This window comes from Suncus etruscus, chromosome 11 (assembly GCF_024139225.1).
Source record: "Suncus etruscus isolate mSunEtr1 chromosome 11, mSunEtr1.pri.cur, whole genome shotgun sequence".
Lineage (NCBI taxonomy): Eukaryota > Metazoa > Chordata > Mammalia > Eulipotyphla > Soricidae > Suncus > Suncus etruscus.
Window position 1 is genome coordinate 91,647,168 of NC_064858.1, and position 23,728 is coordinate 91,670,895.

The following is a 23,728-nucleotide window of genomic DNA, read 5'->3' on the forward strand; positions in this document are numbered from 1 at the left end:
AAAAAAAAAAAAAAGAAAACCAAAAAAAATAATAGAACTAGAAAATCTAGAAAATAGGTATATTAAGGATAACAAGACATACACAAGAATTCATTTACTGAGAAAAGCTGAAACGGGGCCGGAGAGATAGCATGGAGGGTAAGGCGTTTGCCTTTCATGCAGAAGGTCATCGGTTCAAATCCCGGCTTCCCATGTGGTCCCCCAAGCCTGCCAGGAGCGATTTCTGAGCATAGAGCCAGGAGTAAGCCCTGAGCGATGCTGGGTGTGACCCAAAAAAACAACCCCCCCCCAAAAAAAAAAAAAAGAAAAGCTGAAGCAAGAAACTTCTGAATTAATTAATATAATTTGATATCGTGTAATATTTGTTTTTATAAAATATTTTTATATTATTTGCTATGAATATTTCTTTTAACACAATTCATCTGTGCTGTAAATTTTATTGATTTTGATTAAAGAGTTATTTAAAGAGGTTTTTTTATTGACAATATTTGCTTGACACTTATTTGTATAGTCTTGCAATTGATTCTTTAAATGTTTATATAACCATATATATAATTTGTCAAAATTTGTATTACCAGTGCTTGGTTTCTAAAGTATTAAAGATACTACTATATAAGAACAGAGGATTTTTTTCAGTATTTGAACTGTGTGTGAGTTTTGCAAAGTACATTTCATTTCAATATGTACATATGGTTTTTTATTTGTTGTTTTTGTCTAATATTTTAGGACCTTTGTCAGTTGGTCAATGCCGATGCTCCTTACTGGCTAGTAGGTATGACAGAGATGACTCGAACATTTGGCCTTGAATTACTTGAATCAGTCTTGAATGACTTTCCACAAGTCTTTTTACAAGTAAGCCATTTATAGTACCTAGCATAAAATTAACTATTAAATTCTTCAGTTTTCAGGAAAGTAACATTGAGTTTTTCACTTACTAAAAGACAAAAGTATTATTATAGTTTAAGACTTAAGCTGTATAAAAATTTGCTGTTATATTTTGTAGTATCATTTGCCTTTTCAAATTTCAACGTTGGAAAAATTGCCAGGGATTTCTTAATCTATGTGCCTATAGATTAAAGTCAGGCTTTTACAGTACTTATAATCTTAAACAAATGCTTATTGATTTTTCCTTTCTTATATAACTATGCTTTTGCATAATTTAAATGGAAAAATAAATAGAAGATGCTTATTAAATTTAATATGTATAATAATTAGAAAATGTTGGGAAATCCATATTAAGACAACACTGAATTATCATCTTAAACCAGTGAAGATAACACATATCAAAACTACTGGGAACAGGAGCTGGAGCAGTGGTACAAGCAGTAGGGTGTCTGTCTTACACGAGCTAACCTAGGATGGACTGCAGTTCAATCCCCAGACGTCCCATATGGTCCCCCAAGCCAGGAACAATTTCTGAACACATAGCCAGGAGTAACCCCTGAGTGTCACCAGGTGTGGTCCCAAAGCAAAACAAAACAAAACAAAATAATGGGAACAATCTCTGTTGGCGAGGATGTGGTGAGAAAGGAACTCTCCTCCATTGCTGGTGGTTATGCTGCCTGATCCAACCCCTAGGAATACAGTATGGAGGGTTCTCACTAAACTTAAAATTGTGCTGCCATCTGACCCAGTAATTTCCCTTTTGGGTGTCTATCCCCAGGATAGAAAAACATTCATCAAAAAAAATGTATACACGTCACTGTTTATTGCAGCACTCAGTACTATAGCTAAGACTTGGAATGGGGCTGGAGAGATAGCATGGAGGTAAGGCGTTTGCCTTTCATGCAGAAGGTTATCGGTTTGAATCCCAGTGTCCCATATGGTCCCCCATGCCTGCCAGGAGCAATTTCTGAGCATGGAGCTAGGAGTAACCCCTGAGCACTGCCGGGTGTGACCCCCCCCCAAAAAAAAAAAGACTTGGAATAATTAGAAAAAGCTTAATAATTTAACATCAGAGTATTTTAGAACAGTTATTTACTAGGGAGGAAGAAAAGACAATTACAACTTTATTTTACTTTTTAAAAATTAAAATTCAAAATTGATGGTCTTATATAAGAGACTCATTTATTACTTACCTTGAGTTAAAATTTACTTCATTTCACTGTATATCATTGCCAGTTTTATTTGCAAAAAATTGGGATGCAAAAATTATGCTATTTTTGTGAAGCTTTTAAACATGTGTATCTATATTATTTAAAAACAGGTCGCTATGATCATGTAGTGAAATTTGGTACACTTATATCTTCTATCCCTACCATCCTGCCTCCCGTCATCTACTTTTGTGTTTACCTAAAAATATATGTCTTACTCAAGTGTCAGGTGATTGTTTGGCCCAGGGGTTGGTACTGAAATTATTTTTGAATGGTTCAATGGGTATAATTGAGGCAATTGTTTTTGTTTTTTGTTTTCTTCTTCCAGAAGAAAATAAATTATCTGAGATGTGAACCTAGTTCATTATTGTGCAGGTATCCATAATGGATGTGCATAATATAGTAAATATTTGAATGACAATTTGAATGAATTGATAAATGAGCTAGAAATATATGTATTTTGGACTTTATAGAACACTGTTTCTTATACGTTTTCAGATATATTATGCCTACAAAATTCCTATTCTATTTTTTTCTTTTACTATCTAGATCAGAGATTTTAATTCTGCAAATTGTTTCATCAAGACACTTGTTTTTCACTTATTCAACCAAAGTTTACCCATCACTTAGAATGTTCTGGTCTCTGTAGTGTTTAAGGATTCAGAAGATAAGAATGATGAATTAAAAGATCCCTGCTTTTACAGCATAAGTGTGCTTAAAATGAATAGATTTATGGATTATCCACATACACAATTGGTTTTGGACCACAGTTACAATCAGCACTACTCAGAGCTTACTACCGGCAGTTTTCAGAGCACATATGTTGATTGGGGGAACTGAATTATGTATACAAAGGCAAGCTCCTTAATCCTATGCTATCACCTCCTTCTGATGTGTGTTGAATGATTAAAGTTGTACTAAAATTAAAGTTCCTAATAATAAGTAGTACTTAATTCCCAAACCTTTATTTAATTTGGCTTAAATTTTTTTCTTTTTTTGGGTGGAAGGAATTCTACTCCTGGTTCTACACACAGGAATTACTAGTGCTGGGGACCATATGAGATGCCAGGATGGAATCCAGGTCTGCTACATGCAAGACCAAAGTCTTACCTGCTGTTCTGTCCTAGCACCATTCTTTTTCAAATGACCTTAAAAACGTATTTATTCATGCTAATTATTATATTTAGGTTGAGTATTACCTATTTATATTATTAAGAAGTTTTATGTTAGGGGCCGGAGAGATAGCACAGCAGTAGGGTGTTTGCCTTGCACGCAGCCGATCCAGGACGACGGTGGTTCTAATTCCAGCATCCCAAGCCTGCCAGGAGAGATTTCTGAGCATAGAGCCAGGAGTAATCCCTGAGTGTCACTGGGTGTGGCCCAAAAACCAAAAAAAAAAAAAAAAAAAAAAAAAAAGAAAAGAAAAAGAAAATTCAGGTCTGTATACAAGACCAAAGTCTTACCTGCTGTTCTGTCCTAGCACCATTCTTCTTCAGATGAACTTATAAATGTATTTATTCATGCTGATTATTAAATTCAGGTTGATTATTATCTATTTATATTATTAAGAAATTTTACGTTGCTAGGGACTATTTTAAGTATGAGGAAAAATAAAATTAATTTTCATTCTTCCTCTTTTATTTTTATCTTTGCAAATAGCACCAGGAATTTAGTTTCCTCCTCAAAGAACGGGTATGTCCTCTTGTGATAAAGCTCTTTTCTCCAAATATAAAATTCAGACAAGGTTCCAGCACTTCATCTTCTCCAGCCCCAGTTGAAAAACCATATTTTCCTATCTGCATGCGTTTGCTGAGAGTAGTATCTGTTCTGATTAAGCAGTTTTACAGTCTTCTGGTAAGTTGTTATTTACATATGTATATATATATAAGCATGCGATGCTCTATTAAGATAATCTGTTTTTACCAGGATTTCAGGATATTTTTTTTTTAACGTCAGAAGAATTTTCCTCTTTTGGGGCCAGAGCAGTGGTTCAAGCGGGAGGGCATTTGCCTGGGATGTGCTAACCTAAGATGGACTACAGTTCAATCCCCTGGCATCCCACATGGTCCTCCAAGCCAGGAGTTTCTGAGTGCTCAGGGGTTACTCCTGGCTATGCGCTCAGAAGTCACTCCTGGCTTGGGGGACCATGTGGGACGCCGGAGGATCGAACTGCAGTCCGTCCAAGGCTAGCGCAGCCACCTTACCTCTAGCGCCACTGCCCGACCCCTCTCTCACTCTTCTTGGTGTTTGAGATTTTATAACTCAGATGATGTCTCACGCAGAGGGAATGTCCAGTTCTACCATGAATTATATGAGTTTGCCCTTTCCTGAAGGACTAAATGCAATAGCCACTAGTTTGTCCTAAATCCTCTGGGGAGAGGGAAAATGTGTTTTAAGTTGGGGCCACACTGCCACTTGGAGCCCTTCTTATCGGTGCTGGCCTTGCCAATGAATTGACTTAACCTTGTTACTTTTGCTGTTAGCTTTTCTATAGTTAGCTCTGCCTCCCCTATCCACTACTCCCCATTAAGATCTTTTTACTTAAAATGATAAGATTTTGTTCTTCAGTGGCACTGAGCAATATTCATTTTATAATTTCATTAGATTTAAAGAAATATTATTTTAAAAATCTTACTCTTTCTAGGTAACTGAATGTGAAATTTTTCTTTCACTTTTGGTGAAATTTCTGGATGCAGATAAACCACAGTGGCTACGAGCTGTCGCAGTAGAATCAATACACAGACTCTGCGTGCAGCCGCAACTCCTAAGGTAAAAACCTGACCAATCCTTTTTGAAAAGATTTATTTCTGTTAATAAAGAGCTTAAGTGTGTATGCCCAATATTAATAACTTTTAAAACAAAGTTGTGTCCCAGATGTATGTGGAGGAATAAGATAATGGAAGTGGACAACGGCTAGGAGGTGAGCAGAGAGTATGTTCAGTAGTTGTTTTCAGTGCAGATTTGCCAAGTTTATATGGTCAGGATAATTTTTTTTTACATAAACTTAAGTCTGAATCTTTGAGCTTAATTAGCAATCTCAGGTGTGATGAAGTTTTGGATATGAGATGAATTAACCTATATTACCTGCTGTGTTAATGTTTTTAAAATGTTCGTATATTCAATAAATTTTTCCAGAAACATTTAAACTTATTTTCCAGGTCTTTTTGCCAGTCCTATGATATGAAACAGCATTCTACCAAGGTTTTTCGTGATATTGTGAATGCTCTGGGATCTTTTATTCAGTCGTTGTTTCTTGTCCCTCCTACTGGAAATCCTGTTACAGCAAACCAAGCTGGTAAAGGCTTATTCATATTTACCATTTTGAGATGAGATTTTATAGAAATTCTGTCACTAGAGAGTTCTGTCACTAGAGATTGCCTTACTCTATTGCTAGTTAAGACTTAATGAATAATGTTATTTTACCGAAGCAGCTGTCTTTATTTCTTTCCAGAGCATTTGTTTTCTCTTAGGCTTTAAGAGAAAGCTGGTCAAATTATCTAAGAACAAATGGTTAGGGTGCTGTCTTTATTTTTGAAGAATCTTCTCTTTAAAAAAATATTTACCAAGTATTTAACTAGCCTTGATTTACATTTGAGTCATTTTTTGCTATTCCTTTTATCCAACAGGGAACAATAATTCAGGTGGCCCTGCCTCAGCCCCAGTTAACTCAGGAATATTGGGGATTGGTGGAGGTGTCACTTTGTTACCAGCCTTTGAATATAGAGGAACCTGGATACCTATTCTCACAATTACTGTACAAGGCAGTGCCAAAGCCACCTAGTAAGTAGTAGGGGGATTACTTTAGAAAGGATGGTATTGATGGAGAGGACACTTTCTCTTACGGTATTTTTTTCTATGGATTATATTTAAAATTTTAAACCTTGTAATTTTTAAACTTTATTGATTGATTGATTAATTGATTGATTGGTTGTTGGCCCAGCGGTGCTCAGGGGTCACTCCTGGCTCTGCACTCAGAAATGGCCCCTGCCAGGCTGGGGGACCACATGGGTACCGGGAATCGAACCGATCCCTCCCGGGTCGGCCACATGCAAGACAAACGCCCTACCACTGTGGTATCTCTCCAGCCCCTAACCCTGTATTTTTAATATATTTCATTACTAATTTTATCATGTATTTTGAGAATTTTATTTAAGATTGGATTTTACTTTATTTTGTAATGTTTATAGACTATCAATAGCATTATGAAATATAATTTCTTTATTTAGGAATTTTTGAATTAAGTATATGGTTTAATTTCAGATCTTTTGGCCTTTGGTTCTCTAATATTAACTGAATCGACTATAGCAAATGAATTTATTTTTTAACAAATGTTAGTTTCATTTCATCTCTAAAATGAGAATGGTGATATACTATTTCTTTTCAGGAACTATATGTGAATAATGTTCTTATTGGTATTTTTGGAGAGGGAGGATTGCCACACCCGACAGTACTTAAGGGCTTCTTTTCATTTTAAGTGGTTTACTTTAGCAAGTTATTTACAGATGTTCTAAAAGAACTATAAAAATAATCATATTATTTATCTTTAGTAAATAAAATTTCTTTCAAAAAGTAAACAAACCATTATGAGCAAGTTTTTACTTATTATTAATAAATTTTTATTTGAATCACGATAAGATACTATTAGAAAGCTGTTCATTATTGGTTTTTAGAAATGCAATGTCTAGCATCAACCCCAACAGTTGTTCTTGACTTTGCACTTAGGTTTCATTCCTGGCAGGGTTTGGGGAACCATATGGGATGTTGGAGATTGAACATGGTTGGCCATGTGCAAGGCAAGAGCACTACTCACTGTTCTATCTTTAGTACTTACATTATTATCGACCCTGGCAGGCTCAGGGAACCATATGGGATGCCGGGATTTGAACTACTGTCCTTCTGTATGCAAGGCAAATGTCCTACTTCTATGCTATCTCTCCGGCCCCTTCAGTAAATTATTTTAAGAGATTTTACTTTTAAGAATATTTTTTAGGGCCTGGAGAGATAGCACAGCGGCGTTTGCCTTGCAAGCAGCTGATCCAGGACCAAAGGTGGTTGGTTCAAATCCCGGTGTCCCATATGGTCCCCCGTGCCTGCCAGGAGCTATTTCTGAGCAGACAGCCAGGAGTAACCCCTGAGCACCGCCGGGTGTGGCCCAAAAACCAAAAAAAAAAAAAAAAAAAAAGGATATTTTTTTATCAGCCGGCGAGATAGCATGGAGGTAGGGCATTTACTTTCCATGCAGAAGGACGGTAGTTCGAATCCCAGCATCTCATATGATCCCCCGTGCCTGCCAGGGGCAATTTCTGAGCGTAGAGCCAGGAGTAACCCTTGAGCATTGCCGGGTGTGACCCAAAACAAAAAAAACCAAAAACAACAAAAAAAAGATTGGGCCCGGAGAGATAGCATAGCGGCGTTGGCCTTGCAAGCAGCAGATCCAGGACCAAAGGTGGTTGGTTTGAATCCTGGTGTCCCATATGGTCCCCGTGCCTGCCAGGAGCTATTTCTGAGAAGACAGCCAGGAGTAACCCCTGAGCACCACCGGGTGTGGCTCAAAAACCAAAAAAAAAAAAAAAAAAAAAAAAAGATTCTGGGTCTCAGGGAAAAGCTCTTTGCCAGCGTGGTGGCACTAGAGGTAAGGTGTCTGCCTTGCCAGCGTTAGCCTAGGATGGACCGCGGTTCTATTCCCTGGGGTCCCATATGGTCCCCCAAACCAGGAGTGACTTCTGAGCGCATAGCCAGGAGTAACCCCTGAGCGTCACCGGATGTGGGCCAAAAACCAAAAACCAAAAAAAAAAGGAATTTTTTAAAATATAAATAATTAAAATATTTGCACAGTTTGGAGACACGTAATCGCTAGAATTTTGACTCAGTTTCTTAAAATACTATAGAAGGATTTCTTTCCTCAATAAAGCAAATTCAGTTTTTTCTTGATTTGTTTTTGTTTTGCTCGTTTTTATTTCTATAGTTATAAATTTAGTTTTATATATTTTTAGTTTTATATCTAGTATGTATTTATATGTAACATGATACACATAGTTGTGTATATTATGAGTAATATATTTGTGTATATCCATCATTGTAGCTTCTCTTTTTAAATTCTAATTAATTTTTTTTTCATACTTTCAGCCTGGAGATGTTGGACAAAGTTGAGCCGCCAACTATACCAGAAGGTTATGCCATGTCTGTGGCATTTCATTGTTTGCTGGACCTCGTACGTGGAATTACTAGTATGATTGAAGGAGAGTTAGGAGAAGTTGGAACAGAATGTCAGCATAGCAGCAAAGAAGCGTCTTCACCAGCACAGTCATCAGAACAGCAAGAATTACAGTCAACTTCAGATCAAATGGATAAGGCATTAGGTATATTACTACAATTTAATTCCAGTTTTGAAATAATTGGAATTTCCACAGAGGTAGTCCAGAAAAAGTTCCCATGTGTCCTTTCCTCTAACCTCGCAATATTTTTACGACCATATTCTCTTTATATACATGTCACTATACTCAATTTCTCTAAATTGAAAATAAATGGCACGTATATGCCCTATTATTTCTCATACTTTAAATATATTTTTAAAAATAACAACTTTCTGCCAATTTAGATTTGTTTTATTTTTGTTTCTTCATAAGGAAATTCATTGTATTCATTTTAACAGGCCTACTTTAGAAATGTTTCTATGCTGTACTTAATGTATCAGTACATAAGGAAGGAAGCTTACATTGTCAGGGTCTCACTATTTTTGATGTTTACACCTGTCCTTCACTTAACATATTGCTTCCTTGACTTCTTCAGTATAAAATAATAACTAACATTTTGTAGAAAATACTTGAACTTTACTATGAAAGAATATTCCCTTCTCCCTCTTTTATGTTTTGTTTTGGGTTGGGTTTGGGGCCATACCCAGCAATATTCAGGAGTTACTCCTGGCTCTGGGTTCAGAAATCACTTCCAGCAGGCTGAGGAGACCTTATGGGATGCCAGGGATCAAACCTGGGTCGCTGTATGCAAGGCAAAAACACCTTACCCACTGTGCTATCACTCCAGCCCCTCTTTCATTTTTTATTATATTATTATGGACCAGGGCTCTCAAGCTCGTGTCCTGCGGGCCGCAAACGGCCCTCCTTACAACATTTTGTGGCCCTGCCCTAGAGGGATCTTTTTTTGTTTTGTTTTAGTTGTTTGGGTCACATCCCCCAATGTTCAAGGCTTACTACTGACTTTGCACTCAAGGATCACCCCGACTTTGCCTCCTGTGGCCCACAGGTAAATTGAGTATGGACTCAAAAATTCCTACTTTTTTATAACAGAATATTCTGATTGATACCAGATATGGCAATTGGGACTGCTTTCCAACTGAAATCTATTCTGTCATTTCCCCATGTTTTCTTGGCCCACTTTTGATTACTATCTTACTATATATTGCCACAAAGTGTTGCGATTTTCCAGCTTAGGAATCACTTATTTTTCCAAGAAGCACAAGTTTATTTTAAAGAGGGATGATATTTAGAAACTAACACGAGCACTACATATGCATCTTGCCATGGAAAATTTTCTCTCACACACAAACATACACATATACACGTGTGTACCTTTTTTTGTGCATGTGTGCTCCACCATATCGTAATCCTTTTAAGAAATGTCTACATCTGGGCCCGGAGAGATAGCACAGCGGCGTTTGCCTTGCAAGCAGACGATCCAGGACCAAAGGTGGTTGGTTCGAATCCCAGTGTCCCATATGGTCCCCCGTGCCTGCCAGGAGCTGTTTCTGAGCAGATAGCCAGGAGTAACCCCTGAGCACCGCCGGGTGTGGCCCAAAAACCAAAAAAAAAAAAAAAAAAAGAAATGTCTACATCTGTATGTATGTATGTTTGCACTTGTATTAACCACTATGAAGTCACACTGTTTTCTCCACTTATTATTTGGTACCAGAAAGGTTTAGATCCTTGGGTGTTTCCACCCCCACAAGAATATCTCAAAAGACAGTGGGGAAGCCCATATTTCCTTTGTAAATTTAAGACCTTTATAGACCTCTTAACCTGTTTAACCCCAAATATGAGGTAGTCTCTTGCATCACTTTGTTCCCTTAATTACCTTTTTTAAACTCATTTTTATTTATTTTTCTTGATATTTATTGTTTATAATAATTTATATATTTATATATTTTAAATATTTTATAAATATTTTATAAATGTTTTATAAAGATTTATATTTATATATTATATATCATAATAGCTTATTATGAGATATATTGTTTTTGTTTTCTTTTCCTCCTTAACTTCATCTGTTTTGGTTCTGCTTGGTACAAAAACCTACAAGAAAAAGTCTTGCCTGGAATTTAAAGCTCAGGTCAAAACCAGGGCACAGAGATGATGGAGCCTGACACTGTCACCCCCAAATGCACCAGCAATATAATATAGCACCATTTCTTTTTGCACAGGCATACTAAAAAAGGGGAAATTTTACATATAGAAACAAGTTCTTATCTACTAGGGATTAGAACTCATACATTTTACAATACAGGGGCCCCTCCCTCCTTGAACATATGTCATGTGGTTCCAACTTAGACTCCATGTGATTAGACAGCGACCGTCCAACCCAGAACCCTAGATCTCAGACATAGGACTGACACAGTTCTCTGCAACAGCTCCAGGAACCAAACTCCCTCTGGGACATTCTTAATACTGCTCTGACATCAACAAGCGCCAGTTTTTGTTTTTGTTTCTTTTGTTTGGTTTTTTGGTTTTTGGGCCACACCCAGCAGTGCTCAGGGGTTACTCCTGGCTGTCTGCTCAGAAATAGCTCCTGGCAGGCACGGGGGACCATATGGGACACCGGGATTTGAACCAACCACCTTTGGTCCTGGATCGGCTGCTTGCAAGGCAAACGCCGCTGTGCTATCTCTCCGGGCCCAGGCGCCAGTTTTGATATGACATCCTGACAATGAGGAAATGGCAACAACTTGATCTAAGAGCAGGTTGTCTTACCTCACCATCTAACAATAAGATGAAATCGGAAAACAGGTCATCCTTTGATCGGTGCAAGAGCCAACATTGCGAACTACAGAAGTCTAGCTATGACAATCATGACTGGGCGGCAGAACCTATCCCAGGACCAATAAAAAAGACCCTAGTCTAGGCTTTGTCCTATGACCTGTACAACAATCCACCTGCCATTTTAACAGGCACCTTTTTAAGTTTGCTTGTTAAAAGTTTGAGTCTCATGATTTCAGTGTTGTTGACTGTGGTTCGGTATTTATATGCTCTTACCATTCATTAACACCACAGATTGGTCTGAATCCCCTTGATCCCTGCCTCCTGTTGTTTTTCATTTGTCTGTTCTCCCTCACCACATTCATTTAATTTGTTTACTTCTCCTTATACTGTGGGATCAAGGGTGTTCTAGGCATCCCCCCTTTAAACCAATATAGTCTCTCATCTACTTAATTCTAAATATCATATAGGAGTGATATCCTGAGTTTCTACTTTAACATACTTTATGTAGTGTGGTATCCTCTAGTTTCATGCATGTTATAGCAAATTACATGATTTCTTCATTTCTTACAGCTGTGTAGTATTCCAATGTCCACATTTTCATTATCCACATATCTGTCATTGGGCATCGATGTTTATTCCAATATTTAGTATTGTACTGAGTACTGCAATGAATAATGCTGTGCATTTGTCCTTGTGAATAAATGTTTTTCTGTCCTGGGGGTAGATACTCAAAAGTAGAATTGCTAGGTCATATGAAAGCCCAATTCTGAGTTTTCCATAGGGGTTAGACCAAATAACATTTCTACCTGCAGTGATGAAAGTTCTGTTTTCACTACAACCCAGTATTTTTGATATATGCCATTCTCACTAGCTTAAGATATCTCGTTGTTTGAATTGAATTTCCCTAAAAATAGTTATTGATGAGCACTTTTTCATGTGCCTGTTAGCCATCCATTGGTCTACCTCAGAGAGGTCTGTTCATTTCCTCTCCCTATTTTTGGTGATGTCTTTTTATTTTTGTTGTTGTCAATTTTTGTGAGTACTTAATATGTTCTGACTACCAACCCTTTATCTGATGTGTTGAATGCAAATATTTTCTCCCACTCAGCTGTCTTAGTTTTAGCCTGTCTTTCTTTTGCTATATGGAAACTTTTTAGTTTGATTAGTCCCATTTGTTTAGTTTTGATTCTGTAGCCGATGGCATCATATGATTGAAGACTTCTTTGAGTCTTCAGTAGAATGTTCAGTAGAGTGTTCTGTCTATATTTTCCTCAGTACTAATTTATAGATTCAGATCAGATTTCAAGGTCTTTGATCCACTTTCAAATGACTTATATAGGATGTAAAATATGGATCCATCTTTAATTTATTACATGTGGTTATCCAATTCTCCCAGCACCATTTGTTGAAAAGGGTCTCTTTATTCTATTTCATGCCCTTGACTCCTTTGTCAAAAATTAGTTGACCATTATATGTGTGTGTGTGTATGTGTGTGTGTGTGTGTGTGTGTGTGTGTGTGTGTGTGTCTACACAGAGACACACATATACAGGGGAGTTTATTCTTGGGTATTCTAAATCATTGTTCAGAAAGTCCGTCTTTATTCCAGTGCCACATTGTTTTGGTCACTTAAGGCTTTATCATATAGCATCAATTTAGACATTTCCCAGTTACTTGTTTCTTAGTATATTTTTGTGGGCTTTTTGTTTATTTTGGGGCCACTCAGGTTTTTTCTGATCTGTTCTCAGAAGTTGCTCCTTGCAGGCTTGGGGGACCATATGGGATGCTGGGGACTGAACCTCAGTCAACCATGTACAAGGCAATCACCCTATTCTCTGCTATCACTTGGGCCCCCTTCAGTATATTTTTGGCTCTCTGGTATCTTTTATGATTCCACTCAAACTTTATAATTGATTCTTCCAGTTCTTGATGAATGTTGTCTAAATTTAGCTAGATTTTACTTTGAAACTATATGAGTTTGGGCCCGGAGAGATAGCACAGCGGCGTTTGCCTTGCAAGCAGCCGATCCAGGACTAAAGGTGGTTGGTTCGAATCCCGGTGTCCCATATGGTCCCTTGTGCCTGCCAGGAGCTATTTCTGAGCAGACAGCCAGGAGTAACCCCTGAGCACCGCCGGTTGTGGCCCAAAACCCAAAACCCAAAACCCAAAAAAAAAAAAAAGAAACTATATGAGTTTACGTATGATAGCCATTTTGATACTCGTGGTTCTCCTGGCTCTACATTCAGGACTTACAGCAACTCGGGATCATATGGGGTAGTAATACTAGTGATATCATCTAGGTCAGGCATGTACCAGGCAAGTGCCTTACCCATTGTACTATCTCTTCAGCTCCCTCCAATATATTTTAAATATTAGTTGTGTGTAATAAGTGAGCTGTTGAAGAAATAGTTGCTATTTTATCAAGTAATCAAGGAGATTTTGGAATGGAATATATTGTTGGAATGATATATATAATTATCATTTTTTAGTCTCACAATTTTTCTTCTTTTCAGTTAGTAGAGCTGTTTGGGAAGAAATGGTGAATGCCTGCTGGTGTGGTCTGCTTGCTGCACTCTCCCTGCTTCTTGATGCCAGGTACTAAATCTTAATAAATTTTATAACATGAAACAATATCAAAAGAAAGATTGAAGGTTGGGATATAACTCAAAGAGTTTGAGTGAACATTCTGGAAGCTCGGCTTTAGTTCCTGTCAATACATGATCCCCAAGTTTCGCTAGGAGCATCCATTAAGCAAAGAGCTAGGAATAGTCCTTGGGCACTGCCAGTTGTGACATCTATCTCCCTGTCAGAAAAAAAATTTTTTTTAAGTTTTTTTTTTAAAAAGAAATTCATATTAGTTGTCATGCATATAGACTATTTATTTTATGTTGTCCCTCTCTCCAATTCTATCCTTGCCCTTTATTTCACACCAGAATTATTGTCACTAGTTTTAATGGAAAATACAAGCCCTAAATTATTGACTGCTTTTTTTTTTTCACTTAAGGCCTTTTAAAACACAGTGACAGATGATTATATGGTATGTTAGTGATGATAATGTTATTTCCACAATGATTGTGTTCTATTTTTTTTGGTGCTTTTCTTCAGAATTGTAGAATTATTATTGGAATATTTAAATTTTAAATTAAACTTTTTACTTTTTGACCATTTCTTCAATGTAGAATCTATGATCGTTCACAGTTTTTACATAGTTCAAAATTTTAAATGTTACATTAATTAAAATTCCTCATTAGGTTGATTTTTGGCAATATTTTCTTAATTTCTTAAAACTTTATTAAATACACAGTTGCATATTATGTATGTAGTATAATTTAAAGCAAGTTTATCATATTAAATAAAGTATGTTGTCTTTTCAGCACAGATGAAGCTGCCACTGAGAATATTTTAAAAGCTGAACTTACTATGGCTGCTCTTTGTGGAAGACTAGGCCTTGTAACTTCAAGAGATGCCTTTATCACTGCAATATGCAAAGGCTCACTGCCTCCCCATTATGCTCTTACTGTATTGAACACCACCACTGCAGCCACACTTTCCAATAAATGTAAGACTCCAGTTTTCATAAAGTTTTATTCATCCATTGATTTGACATAATTTAGATAAAAGGCTATAGAAATTCTCAGTTGAAGTCTCTGTGATTTGTGTGAGAAATTACTGTCCCTGAGCCTCAGTTTCTCTCATCTATTAAAAATAGAGGCTAGAAATAAATGATAGCGATTATAAATAGTTATAAAGATTAAATTATATAAATCTATAAATTATAAACCATAACAACTTGAAATTATGCTATTTTTTAAATAGTGGAGCTCAGAACCGTAATGTATGAACTTAGATTAAGATAACAATCACTGGGGCCCGGGCGGTGGCACTAAAGGTAAGGTGCCTGCCTTGCCTGCGCTAGCCTTGGACGGACCGCGGTTCGATCCCCCGGTGTCCCATATGGTCCCCCAAGCCAGGAGCAACTTCTGAGCACATAGCCAGGAGTAACCCCTGAGCGTTACCGGGTGTGGCCCAAAAACCAAAAAAAAAAAAAAAGATAATCACTTTTCTTTTTGTTTGTAAATACTTTTAAAACATTCACACTTGTATGACAATTAGTTGGGAAATTTGAAATATTGACTTTACTAGAAAAATTTACTAGAATACATGTTCGAAATACTTAGTGTGATAATTCTATTTTGCTTATGAAAATATCTACGAAGGTGTTATATTTGTAAAAATTATATAGAAATTTACTTACAATGTGCCCGTCTTGGTTTTGTACCTTTGAATTAAAAAATGCTTTGGGGGTCAGAGCGATAGCACTCAGTCAATATGGGATGGACCTGAGTTCGATCCCTACCATCCTAGTTGTTCCCCTGAGCCTGCCAGGAGTGATTTCTGAGCTCAGAGCCAGGAGTAACTCCCGAGTACCACCAGGTGTGCCCCCCCCAAAAAAGAAAAGAACCACTTGTTTATTAATAATAGATAAATGTTATAGTTGAGGTTAATTTAATCTAATGTTTTTGAATGTTTGCTATGAATGAAGCAAGAAAAGTGTGTTCAACTTTTTGGGTTTTCCTTTGTGTTTTAGCATACTCCATTCAGGGTCAAAATGTTATGATGATAAGTCCATCAAGTGAATCTCACCAACAAGTTGTGGCTGTGGGTCAACCTCTAGCAGTACAGCCTCAAGGAACAGTAATGGTAAAGTACATATTCTTTTCTTGGTTACCAGTTACTACAAAGCTGTTTGGGGTATCTGTTTGCCATAATCTTCTTCTATTTACTTTCCTTATATTGGTATTACAACTTAAGGTAAATTATACCGTTAGTTAAATATGCATATGTCTCTACTATCATAACCAACAATAATGTACATTTTAATCTAGTGAATCTGAATTAGGACCAGAGCGATAAGCAGGTAAAAGTGCTTACATTGCATGTGACTGACCAGGGTTAGATTCCCATCAGCATGTATGGTCCCCTGAGAACTACTGGAATGACTCCTAAGCACAGAGTGCTAGTTACAGTAAGGACTGAACATTACCAAGTGTCAAAAACAAACAAGAAACCCCTCTCCAGATGCTTTCTTAAAATTTTTGGGTTTTGCTACTTTATAAACTTTCAGTTTTCAGTGTATATAATTATTTGTCAATCTGTCCTTTTTAAATATAGCTGACTTCCAAAAACATCCAGTGTATGAGGACTTTACTAAACTTGGCACACTGCCATGGAGCTGTTCTTGGGACATCATGGCAACTGGTTTTGGCAACTCTTCAGGTATGACAAAGTCCATGTTGTTCCTATAGCTTAGATGTTGACAGTTAAATAAATAGTACCCAGTGTTGCTCTGGGCAGGCCTGAGGAATACCCAGTTTGTTTGAAAAGGGAGAAATTATAAAGATAAAAAAGTATAGGTCATATCTGATGAAGTAATACACAGCTTCTCATCATCACCAAATTTTTGCTGCTTATAAGTCTTTTATATTAATATTAATTATTTAAATTCAGGTACTAAAAATCTGCCACAAACTATTTTTGTTAGAAGTTCTGCTTTTTTTGTTGTGTTTGTAATTTTATGGTTTAAATATTTATTTTTTTATTTTTAAAACATATTTTGTAGCATCTTGTATGGATTTTGGGATTAAAACCTAGTAATGGTGGTGCCTTGAAGCCTGGAAGAGCTGTAGAAGGACCAAGTACAGTAAGTGTTAATTATATTTCCTCAGTTAATGTTACTCAGAAATCTTTTTTTTTTTTTTTTTTTTTTTTTTGGTTTTTGGTTTTTGGGCCACACCCGGCGGTACTCAGGGGTTACTCCTGGCTGTCTCTCAGAAATAGCTCCTGGCAGGCACAGGGGACCATATGGGACACCCGGATTCGAACCAACCACTTTAGGTCCTGGATCAGCTGCTTGCAAGGCAAACACCGCTGTGCTATCTCTCTGGGCCCACTCAGAAATCTTGTATATTGTATTTAATTTTATTACTCTTTTAGGTTTTAACAACGGCAGTGATGACTGATTTACCAGTGATTTCCAATATACTTTCAAGATTGTTCGAGAGCTCACAGTAAGAATCAATTTATTTTTCTGATAGAAAACATATTAGCTGTATATATTAGATCAGAATTTGCTTTCTTATTTCTTCATTTTTATTTTAGGTACCTTGATGATGTATCATTGCATCATTTAATAAATGCACTTTGCTCCTTATCCCTAGAAGCAATGGATATGGCTTATGGAAATAATAAGGTGTGATATTCTATCTTTTTATTTTGAATATGGTACATTATGTAGCTAAATAGGTGACACACTTTATGATTTTATTGTTTTACTTTGAGACTAATCTTCATCTTGTAGTCTAACCTTTATTGAGTTGTACCATTCATTCATACATGTTAAAGGGAAATTAAACGGGCATGTTCTGTCTTGTGATGTGTCTCATAACATATTATGGCTTTAACTTATATTTATTTTTCCTGTGTACTAAATCCAAAAATAGTTATAAATATTATAACACATTTATGAGAAAAAATTTTAAAATATTTCCTAAAGATACTGTGATACCACATTTATGTTAAGTTTTATAATATTTCATAATAATAATGCAATTGCAATTTATGATTGGGGAATGATTAAGTTTTTAATAAAGTATTATTTAAATTTCTCTTGTGTTTGTTGGATGGAAACTAGGAAATATTTTTTTGTGAAGTTAATGATTCTGTCTACTTTGATAATTTAATTTTTGCTTTGCTCATTGACTAAGTAGAGTGATACTTGCAAATACTGACACTCAGAAACATGTAATCTATGATATTGTTTCCTAATATACTTGAAAATTCCAGGAATATTTGAGTTTATTTATACCTTAGAAATTGTTTAAATGGTATATGCAATTTAAATGAATATAGTTTTGCTATTTACAAATCAATAATGATACTTGGAGCATGATTAAAAAGCAGAGACTATAGCTTGTAACTTTTATCAACATCTGATATGTAACATTAACATATTAACATATGTTAATATATGATGTCTTATCAGTATCTAATATGATAGTATTTGCTTAGTTCTTATAATGTTGTATAATGTGACTTGTCATCTTGGCTAACATTGCTCACAGTAGGTTTGCTAGTGCCAAGTATCATATTAGATAATTACTTTCACATGTACCTGTTTGAAGTATGTATTCTAGTTTAATCCAAATGAAGGCAATTTATTGAAAGAATGAGTTTCTTGATATCTTTAATAATAAGCTACATATTTTGGGGGAGCCATACCCAGTGGTGTTCAGGAATTATTGCTTTGTCTATACTCAGGGATCACTTGTAGGGCTCACGGAACCATAAGCAGTGCTAGGAATTGAACCCCAGTTGGCTACATGCAAGGCAAGCCAAGTACCTACTGTACTATCTATCTAGCTATCAGAACTGTAATATTCTTAAATCTTTTTTGTTGTTGTTATTGTTGTTGTTGTTTTTGGGCCACACCCGGTGATGCTCAGGGGTTGCTCCTGGCATTACGCTCAGAAATTATTCCTGGCTCGGGGGACCATATTGGATGCCAGGAATTGAATCAGGCTCCATCTGGCCTGTTGGTCACATGCAAGGCAAATGCTATCACTCTGGCCCCTCAATTAAAAACTTGTAATAATTGGGGCCGGAGAGATAGCGTGGAGGTAAGGCATTTGCCTTTCATGCAGAAGGTCACTGGTTCGAATCCCGGTGTCCCATATGGTCCCCAAGCCTGCCAGGAGCGATTTCTGAGCGTGGAGCCAGGAGTAACACTGAGCGCTGCCGGGTGTGACCCAAAAAAAACCAAAAAAAATAAAAATAAAAAAAAATCAAGAACCTTGTAATAATTAAAATAAAGACATTCAAGTAGGGTTTGTCCCCCCCCCCCCATAAACAAAACAAAACAAAAAAAGACATTCAAGTAAAAAAATATGTAGTAAAATGTTGAGATATAACAGGGATTACAGGTACTTGCCTTTCATGCAGCTAACACAGTTTAATCTTTATTAACATATGATTCACCTAGTATAGAGTTATGACTCGTTAGGTATTACCCCAACCAGCAGCCCCCACCACAAATAAAATTAAGTTAACCTATTTAATCAATTTTAGTACTGATTTTATGAAGCTGTGTTAATGTAAGGACATAATTTGTAATAAAGCTTATACATTCTTTCTTAGAAAAAGGGAATATTGATAACTTTTGCATGCTACTAAGTTCAGTATTAAATGACAAATAAAATGAGATATTGGTCATTATTATATGTACTAGTTTACATTAAAAATATTTTTTGACTTATTTTGAGGGAAGGGACCTTCTCAACAATGGCCTGGGACCACTTCTAACAATATTTCTCCTAACTCTGTGGTCTTGATGATATTGTTGCTGCGCCACCAGTAGAGCAGTGCTGTTTGCAAATGGCATTCCTGTGGGTACTTTAGGGAGATAACTTGAATGCTCAGTGCCATATGGTATGTGGCCTCATGCATATAGTACCTACACTCCAGTCTTTGAACTATTTCCCCTGCTTATATCTTATTTAATCATCTGGAATAATTCTACATGTTCACTAGTATCCTCACTTCTTTATCTAGGATCACCTTTTTAGTAATTAGTAGAACTTAGAACCAGTCAAGTCTTTGTATCTTAGCCCAGCTCTCTGTTTGTAACTACTTTGCCAGTGCTCTAACTTTTGTGTGCATCAATCAAAGAGTTTTAAAAACACAAATGTCAGTGCCACATTCATGACTTCCTAAATAAGAATATTTTGCAGTGAGCCTTGAACATCAATCTATTTAAATGTGACACATTTGTTTATATATCCTGGTTAGAATAAGAATGAGAAAAGTAATAAAGCACATTTGTTTGAATGTGAACTGGTTGACTTCAACGACTGGTTCCAGACCAGTGTTGGTTTGCAGTGCAGAAAGACTAAAATTATAACATCCTAATTGGATGTGAGGGTGATCTGGCCGCGACATCTGTCACCCCATTGATCTCCAGGGTTGATTCGGTTGATCTGGCTGGCTAGGCTAGAGTCTCCTTCCTCCCTCACTGCTCCATGTATGTCCTTCCGAAGCTGCACACTCAGTTGAAGAGGACGGATGGCCTTCCCTGAATTTAAAAAACAAAACGAAACCAAAAACCCTGTTCTAGCGCCTTGGATTATAACTGCCAGTCTGTAGACTAGTTTGTGTATAGGTGCTCATCTACTGGTATAAAAAGACTAAAGACGGGCCAGAGAAGTAGCACAGTAGTAGGGCATTTGCCTTGTTCACGACCAACCTGGGTCAGACCCAGGTTCAATCTCCAGCATCCCATATGGTCTCCTGAACCTGCCAGAAGAAATTTCTGAGCACAGAGCCAGGAGTAACCTCTGAGCACTGCCAAAAAAAGAAAGACTAAAGAATATTGGGTTAAGCTTAGTATATGTGCTGCCGAAGCGAGCACAAAGGTTAAGCTTAATAAACAAATTTCCCTGAATCTATTATGAGTATCTCAGATATCTGAATATCTAAAAATATTTTTGCTAACTTTTTACTTGTCATATATTAACTATGTCAATTATATATAAACCTTTTAATTATACATAAGCATACTCTATGGTTTGCTCTTGATTTTCTTTCTTTCTTTCCTTTTTCTTGGTGGGGGGGGGGGCTGGAGGCTACACCTTGTTCAGGTGGTGCTACCAGATCAAGCTCAGGACTCCTGCATGCATAGTGTATGCTCTACCTCTTTGAGCTTCTTCCTTAGCCCCTATTCTCAGATTCATTTTTTTGAAGTAGTAAATAGTTTTTTTGTAATATCGAACTGCAATATTTTTCTCCATAGGAACCATCTCTTTTTGCTGTTGCCAAATTGTTAGAAACTGGTTTAGTTAATATGCACCGAATAGAAATTCTGTGGAGACCTCTAACTGGCCATCTACTTGAGGTAACTTCTTTTTCTCATTTGCTTTCTTTTTTTTTAAGAATTAAGACATAAACACATAATTTTTCTATATAGGCATCAACTCCCCTTGTTCTTATGACTATATATTTTTATTATGAACTAAAATTTTATAGTAATTCTTTTGGCGAAGGATTGTGCTGCTTTAGGATTGTAAGATTTCTAAAAATGAGGTACATAGCCATGAAATCATTGAAGTCTTCAGCTGTTAGCAAAGTGTATGTAGTTATGTCTGTGTATATATACTATGTGTGTTTGTGTATATGTGTGTGTGTGTGTGTGTGTGTGTGTGGTGTATTTTGGTGTCAGGAATTGAATTCAGTGCATCCAGTATGAAAGCTGCATGCCTGTTTCCCTTCCTCAGTTTTATTATACAGCTCCTTGATCACTTTAGTTTTACCTAGTTTCTGAAACTTAAGGCAGTTAATATTTCTCCTTCGCAGTGTTTTCTATGACTATGAAATAGTTTCTATAGAGATATGGAAAACCTGTTTGATATTTCTAATTATAATGTAATGTCAGGGAACTTTATCTGGATTTCTACTCTATTAGAATGATACCTAATAATAACAAACTGCTTCTATCAACATAAATGTTATGTAAAATTTAGGTTATCATAGTTATTTTATTGTTTAATATTCTGAGAAAGTTATTTTTTTTTTTTTTTGGTTTTTGGGCCACACCCGGTAATGCTCAGGGGTTACTCCTGGCTATGCGCTCAGAAGTCGCTCCTGGCTTGGGGGACCATATGGGACACCGGGGGAATCGAACCGCGGTCCGTCCGAGGCTAGCGCAGGCAAGGCAGGCACCTTACCTTTAGCGCCACCGCCCGGCCCGAGAAAGTTATTTTTGAGGAAAAAAAATCCAATGTGATTGTGTACTTTTTACTTTTTTTACTAGGGTTGCTCTTGTATGCAGTTAAATTGTTTTTTAATACTTGACCACAGTATTTGATTTCAGGGTAGACTTAATTATGTACTTTAGTATGCATTTGCTGCCTTTATTATTCTGTATCATCATTTATTTTTATGAAATCCTTTCTTTTCTGTGACTTGTTTAGTTTCATCTTTTATCTTCTGTCTCTCTATTGCTACCTCTTGCCCTTTATTCAGAAGGTAAGCTTATATTTTGAATATAACTTTCCCTTCAGCCCTTTATCTTTAAATATTTGATACAGTTTTTTTAAATGTACAAAAATGTATAGTTTAAATGTCAAGATTAAATGTTTGATTTATGTTCAACATGCTTCCCTTCAGGTCTGCCAGCATCCAAACTCTCGAATGAGAGAATGGGGAGCAGAAGCTTTAACTTCACTTATAAAAGCAGGATTAACATTTAGCCATGATCCTCCACTTTCACAGAACCAGGTACAAAAAATGCCTCATTCATTCTGGGCTCGAGAGATAGTACAGGGGTTAAGTACTTGCCTTGCACACATCTGATCCCAATTTGATTCCTTAGAGATGTGATCTCTAAGCACTTCAGGAGTGATCCTGAGCATAGAGTTAGGAGTAGTCCTTGGACACAGTGTGGCTCAACTCTCTACCCCTTGTGTAAATTCATTGTTGCACATATGTAACTTTTCCTTTAATATATCAGATAAGTGAAAATATAAGATGTGTTTTTTCAGTTAGTATTCTGTTTATTATGTTGGTACTCTCAGAGGTTTTTATGCTTGATTTTTAGGATTATATTTATAATTATAACATTTTTTGAGAATGACATTAATAATTTGCCTAGAATTATTCTTGCATTTAGAGGTTTTCTTGCTCATTTACTTTGGTCCTTACTTGTCTGATTTTTCACTTTTTCTTGATGGTGCTGGGAGGAGTGGGAGGGGTTGTCACACCTGGCTATGCTTAAGGACTACTCCTTCTCTATATTCAGGAATTACTTCTGGCTGTATTTTGGAGACCATATGGAGTGCCAGGGTTGAACCCGGGTTGAGTGTGATCATAGCAAGTGCGTTAACCACTATACCATTCCTTTATCCCCTGATTTTTCACTCTTACTACCCTTACATAGGGAGAAAACAAGTGGCAGGAGAGAAAAGCATAATAAAATAGATTTTTTTTTTATTTTGGGCCACACCCAGTGATGCTCAGGGGTTACTCCTGGCCGTGCACTCAGAAGTTGTTCCTGGCTTGGGGGACCATTTGGGACACTGGGGGATCGAACTGCTGTCCATGCTAGGTCAGACACATGCAAGGCAAACGCCTCACTGCTGCACGACCACTCCAGCCCCCCAAAATAGATATTCATTTTTTAACTCATTGAAGCTATTTTAAACTTTTAATTTTTATTAGTCCATTGTTCTTATAATATATGTTGCAGGGTTTTTTTTCAGTTGTGGCCAAAAAGAGATTGAGTAGGAAATGGGCATATAAAAACCATTCCCATTATACTCATTATATTTCTATATTATAACTGTATTCTACAACTTAGTAAATAATTGAGTATACATATATTATTCCAAAAATTGTTTTAGCTCTTGGAGCAGAAAGATGAAGACAGTGAATAACATTCTTATTAGAGATTACATTTTTGCAGTTTAATATATTTTTTCTATTACAATGAAGTCTTTTTGTTTGTTTGTTTTAGTTTGGGGCCACACCTTTTGGTGCTCAGTGGTGACTCCCAGCTCAGCAGTTAGGAATCACTCCTGGGGGTCTTGGGAGGAGACCCT

The 23,728-nt window shown here is 36.6% G+C and overlaps 1 protein-coding gene across 2 annotated transcripts in view; it reads left to right on the plus strand.

Annotated features, from left to right (window-relative positions):
- The window catches only part of MON2 (MON2 homolog, regulator of endosome-to-Golgi trafficking), a 126,210-nt gene that overhangs the window by 46,829 nt on the left and 55,653 nt on the right, over positions 1–23,728 (plus strand). For both annotated transcript variants that reach the window (XM_049782729.1, XM_049782730.1), the window contains exons 7-21: positions 727–852; positions 3,753–3,947; positions 4,738–4,862; positions 5,252–5,388; positions 5,720–5,873; positions 8,220–8,452; positions 13,595–13,676; positions 14,456–14,640; positions 15,670–15,782; positions 16,254–16,358; positions 16,702–16,782; positions 17,076–17,149; positions 17,241–17,331; positions 20,926–21,027; positions 22,299–22,409. In XM_049782729.1, the coding sequence (XP_049638686.1) occupies positions 727–852; positions 3,753–3,947; positions 4,738–4,862; positions 5,252–5,388; positions 5,720–5,873; positions 8,220–8,452; positions 13,595–13,676; positions 14,456–14,640; positions 15,670–15,782; positions 16,254–16,358; positions 16,702–16,782; positions 17,076–17,149; positions 17,241–17,331; positions 20,926–21,027; positions 22,299–22,409 (1,914 nt within the window). The remainder of the gene's footprint in view (positions 1–726; positions 853–3,752; positions 3,948–4,737; positions 4,863–5,251; positions 5,389–5,719; positions 5,874–8,219; positions 8,453–13,594; positions 13,677–14,455; positions 14,641–15,669; positions 15,783–16,253; positions 16,359–16,701; positions 16,783–17,075; positions 17,150–17,240; positions 17,332–20,925; positions 21,028–22,298; positions 22,410–23,728) is intronic.